Source organism: Arvicola amphibius, chromosome 17 (assembly GCF_903992535.2).
Source record: "Arvicola amphibius chromosome 17, mArvAmp1.2, whole genome shotgun sequence".
Taxonomy (NCBI): domain Eukaryota; kingdom Metazoa; phylum Chordata; class Mammalia; order Rodentia; family Cricetidae; genus Arvicola; species Arvicola amphibius.
Window position 1 is genome coordinate 38,460,243 of NC_052063.2, and position 16,835 is coordinate 38,477,077.

A 16,835-nucleotide genomic window follows, 5' to 3' on the forward strand; every position below is an offset into this window, starting at 1 on the left:
TAGCAGCGGCGGAACTCGAACCCGACAACCCCCCCACGCTGGGAGCTGCTGCTAGGCCGGAGGGGCGTGGTTAGGAGGACGGGGGCGGGGCCCCACCTGCGCGCGCGGAGCAGGGCTGGACTCCGCAGCAGCGGCGGCCGGTGAGGGCGGGACCTGGGCGGGGCTTTGGCTGTCTAGGGGCGGGGCCCGTGGTGGGTCTGGGCTTGGTGGGGTCCTAGCGGCCCGGGGGCGGGGCTTTGATTGGGCGGGGCCTGGCCTGGGGTGGAGCCTTGGCTGGCCGGGGGGGGGCGGGACATGGAGGGGGGGGGGGTCATGGCTCACCCGAGCCGGGAGGCGCCGGGAGAGGGCGGAGGAGCCCGCGGGAGGGGATCAGACGGCGTCTTGAGCGGCGGCCGCAGCTGCAGCAGGACTGCCGGCCGGCGGCTCGGGGCGGCGCGCCGGGTACCTCGCGGGGCGGGCGGGCGCCGCACCCCGGCCTGGCCGCCTGCGCCCCGGGGAGGCCCCCTGCGCGCGTCGGGACCAGCAGCATGAGCAGCGGCTACAGCAGCCTCGAGGAGGACGCGGAGGACTTTTTCTTCACCGCCAGGACCTCCTTCTTCAGGAGAGCGTCTCCGGGCAAGTCCCGTTCGGGTCAGCCGGTGAGTGGCTTGCGCGGGGTCCCGGCTCCACGTGTCTAACCCTCCCCCCTCCGCCCCCGCGCGGGTCGATGCTCGCCTGCGGGCTTGCGGGGTGCAGAGGGTGACCTCTGCCCTTTCGGCTCCTGAAAGGTGCTGGAAGCCTGTACAGTGGGCGTGGGGCGCCCGCGGCGAGGAAAGGAGGTGGAAGGGCAGGGAGCCAGATGGCCTGGGCCGCTCTGCTTGGGGACTCGGGCTGCGGGATGGCTCCTTCGGCAACTCTTCAGGGGCAATGGCCGGGTCCCCGCGCCGTCCTGGCTGCAGTCCTCTCGATGGCCGTGAGTGGCCTGAGGGCACGCAGTGGCCCGGGGTCACCGAGCAGTCCCCACTATGGGCAAGCTGTGGGGCAAGGGGACCGGGCGATCGTCGGGGCTCGCTAAAGTCTAGGTCGCGTTTCCCGTCAGGTCCAGTTTGCGGGTGCTGCGGACGTCCTAGGTAGATTAGCTCCAGAGGGCTGAGCTTTACGCTGGTTTCTTCCTTTTTTGGAGGAAGGGTGCCGTGGGAAGCGTGGCTTGGGAAAAGACAGTACGGGAACTTGTGCCAGTTTCGCAGATCGTCACAGTGATTATTTTAGCTTTTTTTTTTTTTTTTTTTTTTTTTTTTTGAGAAGTCTTCCAAACGGGGCACTTTGACCCGACTTGTAAGGTCGGCGCTTGAACCCGTGGCCTTCTGGCCCTGGAAGCCGCACCAGGGAGCCTTGCTAACCCGGCCATGCTCTCTCATCAGATTTAGAGACTGCAACGGAACAAACCTGTTGCTCCTAAAACAACAGGCTCGCACCGGAGGTTTCTATTAGAGCTCTGGAAATGAAAAACAAGAGAAACCAATCGTTGAGGGGCCCAGTGATGGTGGGGGTTTTGGTGGAGAGGAACTGCCCAGGTTGTCCTTGCCAACCCTTTTAAGTTTAATAGAGTAGTTTTTGAAATAAAATTTGAAGTAAAAATTTAAGATTTGGACGTTCTAGTCTTTTTAGTCTATTAAATTTCTAGGCTAAAGGGAAGAAGGAGAAGGAGGGTGGGGAAGAGGGGGGAAGAGTGAAGTCAAGTGCCCATATGCCTACCTACAGCTTATCCCCCTAGGGACTGGAGTGGGTGCTACAAGGTTTTAGCCTCCGTTTACTTAAGGTTGCTCCGTTTACTCGGCTATCTTTTATTTCCAGTAGAATGTGCTAATGGCATGAATTTGGAAGTCTAAGGCACCCCCTGCCCGGCCTACCCCTGTGGGTCAGAGAGAGAAATGCTTTTCTTCCTGCCTTCTCTGCCTTGTTTTTCTCTTCGTGGTTGGCCTTTATTTCCCTTAACTCTGCATTTTCTCCTTCCATTAAAGAGCTTGTGTACTAGTTTGAAGTGTGTTCCTGAGGTGACTAGCAATTTCCCGAAAACTAGAGGGTTCTTGAATTCTACAGGTGTGAGATTCTCCTCCCCGAGGGCCAGCTGGAATGTTGTGGTTGGAGTTTGAGAATCCTTCCCTGCTCTTAAAAGAGTTGGAGCAGTGGACCTGGGGGATGTAGATCGGGTGGTAGAGAGCTTGCCTGGTGCTCACTGCGTAATCGGGGGGGGGGGGGGGGGGGGGGGTGTTCACCAAAGTGTGTGTGTGTGTGAGAGAGAGAGAGGGGGGGGGGGGGAGAGAGAGAGAGAATATGTGTAGGCATTTCTTTCCAGGATTATATACAGTTAGCCAGTTCAGATTATATGCATTCGCTTATGTAATAGTCATCTAACTGTGTGTATGCACATCTCTGTATATATCTCCCAACATTGTTTATTGAGCGTTGACGTGAGTATGTAAGACCTGGGTTGAAAGAGCCGCTTCCTGGGTTGAGCAGTTCACGGGGTGTGTATTCTGACGCTCCGTTGCCTGTTTATTCCATCTTGTACACGGTGCTATTGTAGCATTTGTTTGACAGTTAAAGAAAGGATTCTTGTTGGAAAAGGGTTCCGAAGCCCGAATTAATTAATTTTAATTAGTTCATTCAGGTATTTATTTTGAGACAGTGTCTCTCTACATAGACACAGCCTTGACTGTCCTGGAACTCACTCTGTAGCCCAGGCTGGTCTCGAACTCACAGAGATCCACCTGCCTCTGTTTCCCGAATGCTGGGATTAAAGTCATGTGCCACCACGCCTGTCTGAGCCCTGAATTTCAGTAGGCATTTTGTTTTATTTAAAGAAGTGACTGTATCTTAAGTTCCTGCTTATGATTATGGGGGCAAGATGAACACTTCTCACATACCCAGCGCCTCCAGAAAGGTGGGGAGAGCCGTTGCCATAAGGATCTATTTATTCTTGAGAGCAGTATTCCCCCCCCCCCCCGCCCCTTATGTTGTACCACCTGTTGGAAGAGCTACCAAGTATGGTTTCTGGAACTCTTGCACATAGTCAAAGAAAGCAAGAAGTCTCTGGTGAATACAGGATGAGGAGAAGGGAGTGTGTTGGGGAGGGTCGGGTGTAGACATTTTCTTTCTTCTCTTGCCAGGCAGGGAAACATGATCCAACTTCTTTCTATCCCCCGATGGTAATGAAAAGAGACATAAAGAAAATGGTGTCATTTATTTTCATTTTGTCTTGTACCCTGTTCTTCTTGAAAAAGAAAAAGGACTAAAGATCTGCATGGAAGAGTAAAAGACTGGCCTTTTAGGGGGTGCCCTTGCTGTCCCCCCTGGCCTGTACCAGCACTCTGCTCAACAGTTGCTTAGTGAATACTGGCTGAATGAATGACTGATTTCCTGGCTTGATTATATGTCCGGTTCCCCGAGAGCCCTCTGAAGCACAGATCTTAGGAGAGCAGAGAGATTGTTGAGTGGTTGTCTGAGGCCCTCATTCAGATGCCAGGAAGACTGGAGCGTGGATCTTCTAATTCAGATTCCATTTTCATTCTTAGCAAAAAGATAACTTAAAATTCCATTTTCCCTTGTAAATATGGATGTGTATGTATCAAGAGTTTCTCAGAAGTTTGATCTTTCTTGCACATACTGCCGATACAGTGCTCTCAATTCTTGTTTGTGGAGTCACCGTGCTTCAGAGGACCCACCTATGGCTGGAGAGTGACTCAGAGGTTACGAGCATTTGACTGCTCTTCCAGAGGTCTTGAGTTCAATTCCCAGCCGCTGTGTGGTGTTTCACAACCATCTGTAATGAGATCTGATTCCTTCCTCTGGCCTTCATGCAAACATGCAGACAGGACACTGTAAACATAATAAATAAATAAACAAATCTTTAAAAACAAAAAGTCAGCCGGGCGGTGATGGCACACCCTTTTAGTCCCAGCACTCGGGAGGCAGAGGCAGGTGGATCTCTGTGAGTTTGAGACCAACCTGGTCTACAACAGCTAGTTCCAGGACAGGTTGCAAAGCTACAGAGAAACCCTGTCTCGAAAAAAAAAAAAAGTCTGGGTGGTGGTGGCCACCACACCTTTAGTCCTGGTGGGCGGAGGCAGGTGGAGGCCAGCCTGGGGCAGCCTGGTCTACTGAGTGAGTTCAGGGATGTCAGTCAAAGATACACAGAGAAACCCTGTTCGAAAAACCAAAAAAGAAGAAGAAGAAGAAAAGACCCTCCTATTCTTAGTTTTAAGCAGAACCAAAAATGTCCACAGCTCTGTAGTTACTAAAATCAAACGGCCTCAAGATATAGGACACAGGCATGGCCTAAAACTATTAATATAAATTAGCTAAACTTAAATGCTTTTTTTTTTTTTTTTTGGACAGTCTCACAAAGTCCTTGCTGGCCCTCAACTCTCCGTGTAGCTAAGGATGACCTTGAACTTCGTGATTCCCCTGTCCTCGCCGGAGTGCTAGGAGTCCTGCTCACTTTTCTGGGGTGCTGGAGATCAAGCCCCGGGGCTCGGAACACCTAGACAAGCACTCCAGTACTGAACCCCTTCCCTGCTCTCCTCTTCCTGTCCAGCTGAGGGGTCCCCTTTCTTTCAAAGCCCTTGTAGTTAGTGGAATAAGGGACGGGACTCTGTTTCAGCTCTGGAAGTGGAAGAGCCCTGACTTCTCCAGAAATATGAGAGGACATTGTGCACCACCCGCGTTAACTTTGGAAAGTTACACTGGAGTGTGGCTAAGGCGAGCCTGCACTATGCCACAGGAGCCGCAGCTGGCTTCCTCCACTGGCTCCTTAGTCTTCTGCTGTTGCTCCGTGGCTATCTCGTTATGCCTTATTAGACGGCTCAATAGTAATATGCTGCACTGTCTTAAATTTTATTATTTTATTTCACGGTGTATGGGTGCTTCGCCTCGGTATATGTCTGCATCAGTGCCTGTGGAGGTCAGAACAGTTGGTTATGAGTTGCCATGTGGGTGCTGGGAACAGAACCTTGGTCCTCTGGAAAGGCAGCCAGTGCTCTTATCCTCTGAGCCATCTCTTCAGCCTCTGCACTCCCTTTATTAGTGTTTTCTCTGGAAGTTTTGGTCACTTGGGCGAAAGAATGGTGGTTCATAATATTAGCAGTATTTTGGCCATATTAAATTTTAATCCTTTATAACTGAATACAAGTATTCCCACCAGCAGTCTTTTTTTTTTTTTTTAAAGTTTCATTTTATTTTATGTGTTTGAGTGTTTGGTCTGCAAGTATTTGGATCCTGCACACATGCTTGTTGTCTGCAGAGGCCGGAAGGAAGGAGTCAGATCCCCAGGAACTGGAGTTATCGTCATGGACCACTAAGTGGCGGCTGGGAATTGAACCTGGGTCCTGGAAGAGCAACGGATGCTCTTTGCTGCTGAGCCAACCCCTGCCAGCAGTTTTGCTCCGTGTGAGCCATTTGCACATCTTGCCTGCATGACTGTTCTTACAGTCGTAATCCTCTGGGCTTTTGTGATCGTGTCAGCAGAATTCATAGCGGCATATTTCTCTAACTGCATTTCAAAAGGAAATCAGTCCCCAGCCTTCTGTAGCCTCGTCTGAGCAGTGTACTCTGGCGTTTCTTCTTTTGGCAAACATGCAAGATTGGAATTATTTGGAAGCAGTGACAAAAAAACATTTATGAAAAGAAAGACTAAAAATATCCAATGGTGTGGTTATTCTTTTTAGACTTCCTTTGGCAGCCAGTGCCTGTCATACTGTGACCATTATTTTTCTAGAGGGGGAGGAAAGTGAGGCCCACCCCCATCCTTCTAGTGGGGTCCCCAGCTTTTAGCCTTGCTTCTCCTCCCTCCCTGGCATAAGTAGCTGCCTTTTGAGAAAGGCCACACTTGGAGGCTTGAAGGCCATTCATTAGCCAGCCTTGGGGGCCCCTTTTCAGGAACCATCGTGGAAAGCTAGAGTGTGTGAATGGCTAGTTGTATTGTTTATGGTGTTCGTGTGATGGCAAACACACCCAGTCTGCAAAGGGTTTTGTACACCCTGGCTCCTTCGAAAAATCGTATAGTCTTGCAGTTGACTACGGAGGTGGAGAAAGATCCGGCAACAGTGAAAGGCTTCCAAAGTCAAGCGGGCAATGAATCTGTGTTCTCTCTTGGTGTGTTGGTTGCATTGCAGACGTCACTATAGCCTTGCTTCTGCTCGCACACCCTGAGCAGTATGCACAGTGCATGTTGACACACAGCACCAACAGATGCTGGCTGAAGTACCTCACGCAGGTTTGGGTTTGTTGTATGTTTTGAACTACGGTGTTCTGGCTGAATACATAATTTTGCTTGCTATTTTGCGCTGTTGTATGTGTGTGAATTGGCATTTGGAGCATCCCCAGCATCGATGATTATAAAATCAAATATTGGCCAACTCTGAAAAACGTTGAAGATGCCATGTCTGTCAGTATCAGATAGCCAATTAGTCAAGTTGTAATTCATTATGTGCAAATAGACAAGCATAACTTTAAGTATGCAAATTAGTCTATATATAAAATTTTACCACTTGAGACAAAAGCAAATTTGTATACTAAACCGTTATGCTTGTCTTGTGGTATAATTTTAAATATACACACACACACACACACACACACACACTAAAGAGTTGTTGTAAAATAGATTTCCTCAAAATAATTTTACACGTATTCTGTGTGTGTCCACGTATGTATGTGCATTTGTTTCATGGTTCTTGTGTGAGGGTCAAAGGACAACTTGTTGAGAGTTGTTGGTTTCCTTTTTCCACTGTGTGGACCCCGGAGGTAAAATTCACATCATCGGCTTGGTGGCAGAAGCCTTCGCCTGCTGGGCCACCTCACTCCCTTTTATTAGAGTGGGTTCTTCATAACTCAGGCAGGCTCAGATTCATAACAAGCGGATGTATCTGATGATAACCTTTAACTTCTGGTTTGGATGCTGGCGATTAAATTAGTTTCATACGTGCCAGGCAGGCACTCTACGAACTGAGCTACGTCTCCAGTTCCTAAAATAAATTTTTTCATGATTTGTCATCAGTCGTGTTTGGTTTGTGTGCCTGTTTTATATACCTCTAACCCCCAGTCAGTTAGAAGTTCCTCTGAGGAAAAGGGAACTTGGCTGGGAAAAGTTTAAGCATCTCTGACGCTAATGCCTGTCAGAGGAATTGGCAGGAAGTTCGAGTTCTCTGGGCTAAGCCGGCATGACTTGTGAGACCCAGCCGATTTCTCACCACCCGACGTTTTTGAGGCTGGCGCGCACTACGCTGCCCTGGCTGTCTTTGAACTCCTGGACTCATGCATTCCTCCAGCCTTAGCCTTCTCGTGCCTGGACCTAGGCACACCCCGCAACTCCTTGCTTTTACCTTCCTGTTTGAAGCAAGCTGATCACTGCTTTGTGTACTCATTTGGTGAATGATTTATGCAGTCATCTTTCAAGATAGAAAGCTATAGGCAGAGTGGATCAGATTTCTGATTAGCCAGCCAAAATATAAACCACAGCAACAGCTTCCTCTCCTTTCCCTTGCCCTTCTGCCCCCTCCTTTCCTGTGTCTTTTTGACTGAGTCTCATTGTAACACGCGTTGATCACCAGCCTGCTTTGCGGCTGAGAATCACCCTGAACTTGTGATCTTCCAGCCTCTACAAGTGCTGTCACTGCAAGTGTGCACTCCGCGCCCTTGTGGGGTCCCTGGGATCTAACTAGGGGCCTTGTGTGAACTTGGCAAGCACTCTGCCCGCTGAGCTGTATCTCTAGCCTGGGTATTTTTCATTTTTTCTTAGTCTAGTTAACTCTGACTTAGCTGTCAGTAGCTGGTGAAATGGCTTTTATTTCCTCCCCACCCCAGACAGGATTTCTCTGTGTAGCCCTGGCTGTCCTGGAACTCACTCTGTAGACCAGGCTGGCCTGGTACTTGCTAGGTAGACCAGGCTGGCCTCGAACTCGCAGACACCTGCCTGCCTGCCTCAAGTGCTGGTGTGCACCAATATGCACAGGTAAAAAAAGTTTTTTTTAATGGAGAAAGTCAGCTGTGCTCTTGACTAGAGTACAGGGTGTTGGAGCCTGTCATACATGACTGAAGTTTGAAATATATGTGTAAAATATGTCAGAACTGACTCGTAGGAACAAGTGCCCCTTCCAAAGGTGTTTCACCTCTTGTAGTTACCAAGCCCATAAAATGTGGCTGACCTGGTGCTGGAGAGATGGCTCAGGGATTAAAAGCACTGGCTGTTCTTCCAGTGGACCCGGGTTTAATTCCCAGCACCCACATGACAGCTCACAACTGTCTGTAGCTCCAGTTCCAGGGGATCTGACACCTTCACACCAATGCACATAAGATAAATTTAGATAAGTTATAAAAAAATGTGCGACCTGAATTGAAATGTACTGTACGTAAAAACTACTCACCAGATTTTAAAGACTTAACTGTAAAAGAAAGAATAAAAGATGCAAGACAGTAGTTTTTAAAAATATGGTGAAATGTTAAAATATGGATATGAAATACGTTACATGCTCTCTCGGTGTATTCATCTGCAAAAATCATTTGAGTTGGGCCCCTCCTGAATGAGATCATACCGCAGTTCATGTATAGTTCATGCGACTTACATGTCCTGTGTGTGGAATGTGAAATAGTTGTACATCAAAATGACCGTGGTTTAGGTATATTGGCCTACATTAATTTTACCTATTTTTTTTTAAAAGGGATATTTAAAAGTTGTTTATTTATAGAGAGACCTTTCACTGTGTAGACCAGGCTGGCCTTGAAACTACAGAGATCTGCCTGCATCTTGCTCCAGGGTTCTGGGATTTAAAGGTGTGTGCCACTATGCCCGGCCTACGGTTATTTGTGTGAATGTGTGTGTGTGAGTGTGTGTGTTTGTGAGTATGTGTGTGTGTGTGTGTAACACAAATGCCACTGTGCTAGTGTGGAGGTCGAAGGCCAGCTTGCCAGAGCCGATTCTTACTTTCTACAGTGAGTGTGGGGAATCAAACTCGGGTCCTCACGCTTGGCTGCAAGCGCATTTTTACCATCCTCTCCTAGTTTTCAACACCTGGAAACTAAGGACATGCATATGGTTTGCATTCGATTTCTGTGGGATAGGGTTGCTTAATAAGCAGAGTTTAACTCTTCATCGTCTGGGTGGCTTGGGTGGGGGAGGGAGGCTACCAGCCGGGCATGCTGGGAAGAGTTTTGTCTATGAAGGGGGCTTGCTCACTGCTGAGGGGAATAGTTCCATTTTGGCCTGCCTTGAGTCATGCATACCAGCATTTTGAGGTTATGAAACTTGTATGTGGGGAACACCCCCGCCACCCCCACACGTGAGCTAATTGGATAAAACTGGCCCGAATGGCATTCCACATGTAAGTCTGTGTTCAGTTTACAGAAAGAATGGGACTCGTTACTTCAGAGTATTAGAGCAGAGAGCTTAATATGTATTTTATGGGCTGTAATTGCTAACTGCTGCTCCGTGGCCCGGTCGGCTAAGAATAGTTTACTAATTACATTTTGCTCAAGGTCTTTCTCCAGTTACTAAACACAGGGAGACAGTGAGTGGAGGGAAGAGGATGAATCTGGAAACCGGAGACCAGCGAAGGGTGTCTTAGATCTGAGCTTTAACAGACTTGGGGCGGGTGATGGGCAGGCCAGAGAGAGACAGAGATGGGGAGGGTAGTTTTCTAAATTCATTTTCCAAGTGTTGACTGCGTGCTAGGCTGGGTCTTAGGGATAAACCAGTTGGGTTTCGGGGCTCAGTTAGTCTCTGTAGACCGCCTTAGTGACAGCTCATCTGGGGACAGTCATCTGCTCCTGGATTGGCCTGCTTGTGACATAGTTGGGTTAGCTTAACGTCTTCAAGGCTCACCCACATTGTAGATGCCTCAGGATTTCCTTCCCCTTGCGGGGTGAATAATAATGTCTGCATGTACATGCCATTCTTCATGTAAAACTGTTCACACACGTGTGTTACTATAGCCTTTGAGTGGACGTGCAGTACGGATATCAGAGAGAGGGCCTGCTTGTAATTCATGGGCATGCCCACCCGGAAATACTATTACTTAGCAGGTATCGCTTGGTAATTCAACTTTTTACATCTTTTTGTAGAGTTTAACTGACATTTAGTAAGTCTTGTTACTTAAATAGAAAATTCTGGGATGTTTCTGATGATTTTAGCTTTCATTTGATGTCTATGTTGTAGTCTATTAAAGAGATACTATTCTCTGTTTATTGGAAAGTATGTCTATGACAATAATTTCTACGAAAGAAGTACAAAGCGCAGGCGTTAGGCCTTTGTGAGGCAGACTCTGTGCCAATGTGTGGTTTCCCCAGCTTCAACATTTGGTGATTGTAGTTTTTATATACCAGTCATTTTGAGTGTGAAAGTTTTCCGTTACGGATTCATCTTTTTAGGCGTACAAACGTAAAATGGGTCTGAGCATACGACGGGACCCTTCGGTGGCTGCAGTTCGGTGCTGCCTTGGCCTCTCTTAGTCCCTTTAACGTGATTGGTCGCTCTCTTAGTTGGAGTCATCAAAGCAGGGGAAAGATTCAGCTGGAGCCGGAGCATCAACACCGGGGTGAAAAGAGAGAACAGGATTTCAAGGACAGCCCGTGCTGCGGGGAGCCATCCTTTCCAACAACTGTCTCAGTGAGAAGCTCGGAGTGTTTTGTTCTCATTTGGTTTCTAGTTCTTTAATTAACAGGGACTTTACTATTTCTCTGTTTCGGATCTTCTTTCTGTGTAAGCTTGGCTTCACCCACGACCTCTGGCCTTTCTTCTGTGAGGCTGGTGAGATCTCCAGTCTTGATCTGTCGGTGTGGTAGTTCCCCTTTTCCGTGGCCAGCTGAACTTAAGGCTATGTGCTTTTTTCTTTCAACCTTACCCTGTAGTAGAGGGACATTTCCATATTTCGGTGCTTTGGAAGACACGAGACTGAGCTGCAGGCTGATATCACTGCTATTGAGAGCTTCTGGAATAGTTGTGGCTCTTGTTACCACACACACAGGACAGGCCTTGCCAAGAAGGCGGAGCCAGGACTAAAAAGAGTGGGGAACCAGTTGACTAAAAAGAGTGGGGAACCAGTTAAAGGTGGTTCCCTCATGAATTTTGTCTCAAAATTTTGTCAAAAATTTCAGCAAATACAGGGTCAGATTGTCACCCACCTTGTAGGATTCAGGGGAGCCAGAGTCATCTCATTAAATAGACTAGGCTGTTAGAAAACGGCTGATAGGACTGGAGAGACGGCTCAGCGGCTGAGAGCACTGGCTGCTCTTCCAGAGGACCCCAGTTCAATTCCCAGCACCCACATGGCAGCTCATAACTGTCTGTAACTCCAGTTCCAGGGGATCTGACACCTTCACACCAATGCACATAACATAAATTTAAATTATAAAGAAAAAGAAAAGAAAAGGGATGATAGAAACCCACCAAGCCGGGAGAATTGCTGTGTCTGCCTCTAGGTTTCTGGGCTGACGGAGTCACAGTTACTGAGAAGCCCAGCTTCGCCCTTGATTCAAGTCGGTGTCTCTGTAGAAAATTACTGTAACTCCCTCTGCTCGGATGTAACCTTTCTTCTTTTGGCGGTTTTTATTTTTTAATGAGCTAAATGAACATTTTACAGAGTGACTACCACACAGTGTCCATGCCTGTCTTGAATCCTAGCACTTGGGAGGCAGAGGCAGCGGGAACTCTGTGAGTTCGAGGCCAGCCTGGTCTATAAAGTGAGGTCTAGGATAGCTCGGCCTGTTACAATGAGATGCCCTTGTCTTGGAAAACCGAATAAATAACTAAATAAATATAAGAAGAGTTACTGTTTGGTGTTACGGTAGATTGCAAGCCTGTCCTGAGTCTCCTTTTCCCTGTTTGCCAGCCTGGTTTTGGCGTTTACCTGCACAGGATTCAGCTTTCCAAACAGCAGAACAAGAGAACACTTTGGGACTTGCGTAGGAAAAGCTTGCCATTGTGATTTGCAGTTAGCGGAGCAATTAAAGTTGATGTGATTTGATTGTTCGAGGGAGAAGCAAGCCAACAGGCGCTTTACAGCTTCAAGATGTCAGCAGATGCAGGTTCCATGGCATGCAAGGAGTGAATTCAGGGAAACTGGACCACCGTGAGTAATTTCCCAGCTGTGGGAAAATGTAAATATTATGTACATAGTTAGAGAAACAATAACATTACTTTTGTCCTTTTCAGGTCTGTCCCTGTTTGTTTAAACAGACTTGCTGATTGCTTTTCCTCGGGCCTGTCTTCCTTTGGTGGTGAAGGCACTGCCTTTCAGAGTTTTCTGAAGTTTGAGAGTTGCTTTCTTGTGTTTCCTCTGACCGCCGGTGATCACGCTGCACGAAACTGCCGTGCTCAGTTTGATCCTTGGTCTCTGCTAGGGGGCATTTGTTCCATAGTTATTCTTTTCTTAAAAGATTTTTAATTATTATTTTGTGAATGGCATTTTGCCTGCGTGTATGTTCGTGCATTACGTGTGTGTACCTCAGAGGTCATGACAGCATATTGTATCCTCTGGGACTGGAGTTGCAGGTGGTTGTGAGCCACCATGTGGGTGCTGGGAGTGGAACCCAGGTCCACCGGAAGAGCAGCCAGTGCTCCTAACCACTGAGCCATCTCCAACCCAGTAGTTCTCAACCTTCCTGATCTTATGACCCTTTAATGCAGTTCCTCGTGACATGGTGGCCCCCAACCATATTTTGATTGCTACTCCATGATTGTAATTTTGCTCCTGTTATGAACCAAAATGTAGATATCTGATATGTGGCCTCCAAAGGGGTCAAGACCCACAGGTTGAGAACCAGCGCTCAAGCCCCTTTCTTAATCATTCTTGCCAGTTGGTCAAGAGAATTTGGAGGGAGGCTATTTAGGGTAAGAAATGCTTTTCTAAAGGTAGGCCATCAGCTTCAAACTCACCTGATGGAGCGAGCTCTGTTTCTGTGTTGTTTATTTATTCTTTGTATACACACACCGTTGTGTCTTTGTGGCCGTCAGAGGACAACTCAATCGGAGTCGGTTCTTCTACTCTGTGGGTCCTGGGATCTTGCTCAGGCTTTTAAAACCCGGGTAAACAGCCGGGAGGGGGCGGCACAGGCCTTTAATCCCAGCACTCAGGAGGCAGAGGCAGGCGGATCTCTGTGAGTTCGAGGCCAGCCTACTCTACAAGAGCTAGTTCCAGGACAGCCAGGGCTACACAAAGAAACCCTTGTCTCCAATAAACAAAACTGGGTGAACCACTCTGGGAAGGAGGGTCTCTAAGGCTTGTTTCCTGCCCGGCCAGTCTAGTCACATTGGTGAGCCCCTGGTTCGGTGAGAGGTTTGCTCTCAAAACCAACCAACCAACAAACAAAAAACTAGGTGGAGAAGTGACTGAGGAAGGCTCCTGATGTCAAACTCTAGTCCTAACCTGTATATGCACACACATGCACGCACACATACTCATACAGAGAAATGGACGTGTGTGTGTGTGTGTGTGTGTGTGTGTGTGTGATGCTGGGGGGTGGAGCCCAAGGCCCGTGCATGCAGGTCAGTGCTCTCCACCACTGATCTCAGTTGGATATATGCTCAGAGATGAAGAGTTGATTGATTGAAGCAGTTATGTACAACGCTTGGTGTTTGAAGCAGTCTAGCTGTGTGCCGCGGGCAAGTCACCACCTGCCTTTAAGTCTGCGATCCAATAGCCTGCCTCGCATTGATAAATGTTAGCAGTTGCTCTGTCTAAGAGATCCCACTACCTGTGATATTTTACTCCTTTAACTGAGCAGGCCCAATGGAAGACCCACTGCAGTTGAGAGACTTAACATGAACCGTTACAGTCAGTCAAAGGGTGACATCTTGGCTGTATTAACTGACCTGGGCAGGGCTTCTTGGTGGAGTTGATAAGGGACAGCCAGGCATTCCTGGAGGGTATTCAGATTTTTTTTAACTGCTTGCCTTATCTCTGTGATGTCTTCCCAGTTCAAAGCAGGCCACCCTGGCTTGAGGGAAGATAATCGGGTCAAATAAAAGTATAGTGTTGGTCACAGAGCTGTGCCCTAGTTTAAAGTGTCAGCTTCCTTTCTTCTTGTAACTTGCATGGCTGCAGGGTTCCAGCCATGGAGTGCTGTTCTCTTGGTGCAAGGACAGCCGCGCTTCCTCCTGAGGGCTTTCCTTTTTCCTGCAGCGGGTAGTGTGGTCATTGTTTGCCTACTTAGTCACTGTCCTCTTTCTGGTGACATCAGCTGAGATGAGATAAAGTACAGCGACTGCAAAGGGGGCGGGAGCCAAGGCTGCTGTCCTCAGCTCTACCTCCACGCCTCTGGCTGCTCAGCTGTCCCCCACCCACAGTTTGCAGCTCTGCTGGGCGCTTGCACAGTTTGAATGCGCTTGGTTATGCTTGAATGCACTTGACACTGAGGAAGCGCAGAGTCACGGGATCTGCCTGGCCAACCCTGCAGAGTTCCTGTCTACTCTGGGGAAGGGAGTAGGGTGAGCCTTCTGGGTTCTGATGTCCACCCTGGACTCCCTTTGCTGTGCGATTGTGTTTCTTTTCTTCATTTTGATTTTTCAAGACAGGGTTTCTCAGTGGAACGGCCTGGCTGTCCTGGAACTCACTTTGTAGACCAGGCTGGCCTTGAACTCACAGAGATCCGCCTGCCTCTGCCTCCTGAGTGCTGGGATTAAAGGCTTGAGCCACCACTGCCTGGATGGGTTTGTGTTTCTTACTAAGAAAATTGGTTGTCTGAAATTAGCCTTATGTTAATTCTGAATGCCTTCACTAGCATGATTAATGCATAGTCTCAATTTTAGCTGTGGTGTTTTTGATAAATTATAAATGACTCACAGATAAATATTGGTTTGAGACAGGGTTTCTTTTTGTGTCCCTTGCTGTCCTGGAACTCACGCTGTAGACCAGGCTGGCTTCGAACTCACAGAGATCCGCCTGGCTTGATAGCTTCTAAGTTTAAATTTCATTTGGAGTTGTCTTTGTTGTGTATGAAGAAATCTTTGGAGAAAGATGGCATTCTGGTGCATTGTTAGATGTGTCAGGGGACCTGCAAAGTTTTACATCTTCTAGACCATCCAATTTGTGAACTTAACAAAGTCAGATCACCACTCTGGTTTATAATGCTGTAGTTGTGAGTTGATTGTTGGGGACCCATTCTGGGACACTTCATCATGAGGGACATGAGCTTCGGGGTGTACACGTGCAAACCTAGATGGTATCTCTCGGTCGGTCAGTCACTCCATATGGCCTCTTGATGCAATAGGAGAGAACACAGATGTGGGATCTGTGGGGCTGTTGCTATGGTAATGTGGCATCCTGTTTCATGGTACACCTTGTGTTTTCTTTTTGTAAGGAGACGGCTGTAAACACTGAAGTCACAATGAAAATATATTTAATAAATAGACAAGCCAGCCACATAGCCACAATTTTCAAGTGTTCTGTCCCCAATGTGTGTGCTGCTTTAATGCCACTGGCTGCAGTTCACACCTGCAGCACTCCTAGGGGAGTTCACACCGCAGCACTCCTAGGGGGAGTTCACACCGCAGCACTCCTAGGGGGAGTTCACACCGCAGCACTACTAGTGGAGGTGAAGGGTTGCCCTACAATGTTATTATGGAGGCTGTTACTGTCTTAGACTAGATGACGTTCAGTGTGTGTGGTGCCTGGCACGGGGACAGAGGGAGCGCTATTGGTTTTTATTTTTTTTATTTTTTTAGTGGCGTTGCTGGGATGGAACCTTGTTGCTGAGTGAGCGCATTAGTGAACCCCCGGTCAAATACATGTATTAGTTTAGCATCTGGTTTTAATTTGGTCAGGCTTGTGTCAGACTGTAATCAAGAAGTTGGGTTAAGGCAGTGAAACAAGTGGCTTTTTTGGTGGAGAAATAAGAAGACGGGGCTAATAAATTCTGTATTCTCGTGGATGGGAGGCAGTGAGGGGAGACGTACTGTGCTTTAGGCTACATTGGGAGGTCTGGGTCCTAAGCCCACTGCTTTATTGGCTGTCATGGTGCTGAGGCTACATTGTGGGTTTCCATCTGTTCCTCAGAGGCCCTGGCTAATTAATTCTTTAACGAATGGTTAATTTTCTTCTGGAGCTCAGTTCTGACTGGAGAGGAGTAGAAGGAACAGTCAGTACGCTTGGGGGATTTTCTTCTTTTTTCATGAATGCATGGAAGTTGGATGAAGAGAATTGGAGTTGATTAGTTGATTGTGTTTGAGAAATGAGCAGAATATGCAGGATCATCTCTTTTCTGAAAGGAGAAATGTTTTGAGAGAGATTGAGGGACTCATGGTGTACTTAATTCATCCATTTTTGGGTACCAGTAAGAAAGAGTCTCATGAAGACAAAACCTGATCTGGAATTCTGTGTTGCAGGAGCTACAGATACAGTCCCGAGAAGGAGCCCACCAGCGGCGCCATGTTGTGTTTGAGAATCCAGGGGGCTTGGGAAATAGCTCAGCTGGTAAAGTACTGGCGTGTAACTGTGAGCTTAGGGACCTCAGAGCTCAGTTCCCGGAACCCGTGTGAAAAGCTGGGTGCTGAAGTTTGTAAACGCCAGCTCTAGGGGAGTGGAGACTGGCGGGTCCCTGGGCTCACTGGCCGCCAGTCTCACCTAGTGATGGGGTCCAGGCTAGTGAGAGAAAGAAACAAGGTGGACTTGGTCTCCTGAGGAACAGCACTTGAGATGGCTCTCTGGTCTGGGCTCCTCCTGCTAGTGCATACATATTCTCACACACATAATGCACCCATGTAAACACACATGCACACACAAAGGGAACGGTCTGCTTACTAAGCGTGAAGGGCAGAAGGGGTGTGGGCTGGCCACTGTGCTCCTCAAGAATAGGACTTGAGTTGGGGT

General features: G+C 48.1%; 1 protein-coding gene across 1 annotated transcript in view; it reads left to right on the forward strand.

Annotated features, from left to right (window-relative positions):
- The first annotated feature begins 409 nt into the window (after positions 1-409).
- Rassf3 (Ras association domain family member 3) overlaps positions 410-16,835 on the forward strand; it is a 62,626-nt gene continuing 46,200 nt past the window's right edge. Inside the window, exon 1 of the mRNA XM_038314524.1 lies at positions 410-638. Coding sequence (XP_038170452.1) covers positions 528-638 — 111 coding nt within the window. The 5' untranslated portion in view covers positions 410-527. The remainder of the gene's footprint in view (positions 639-16,835) is intronic.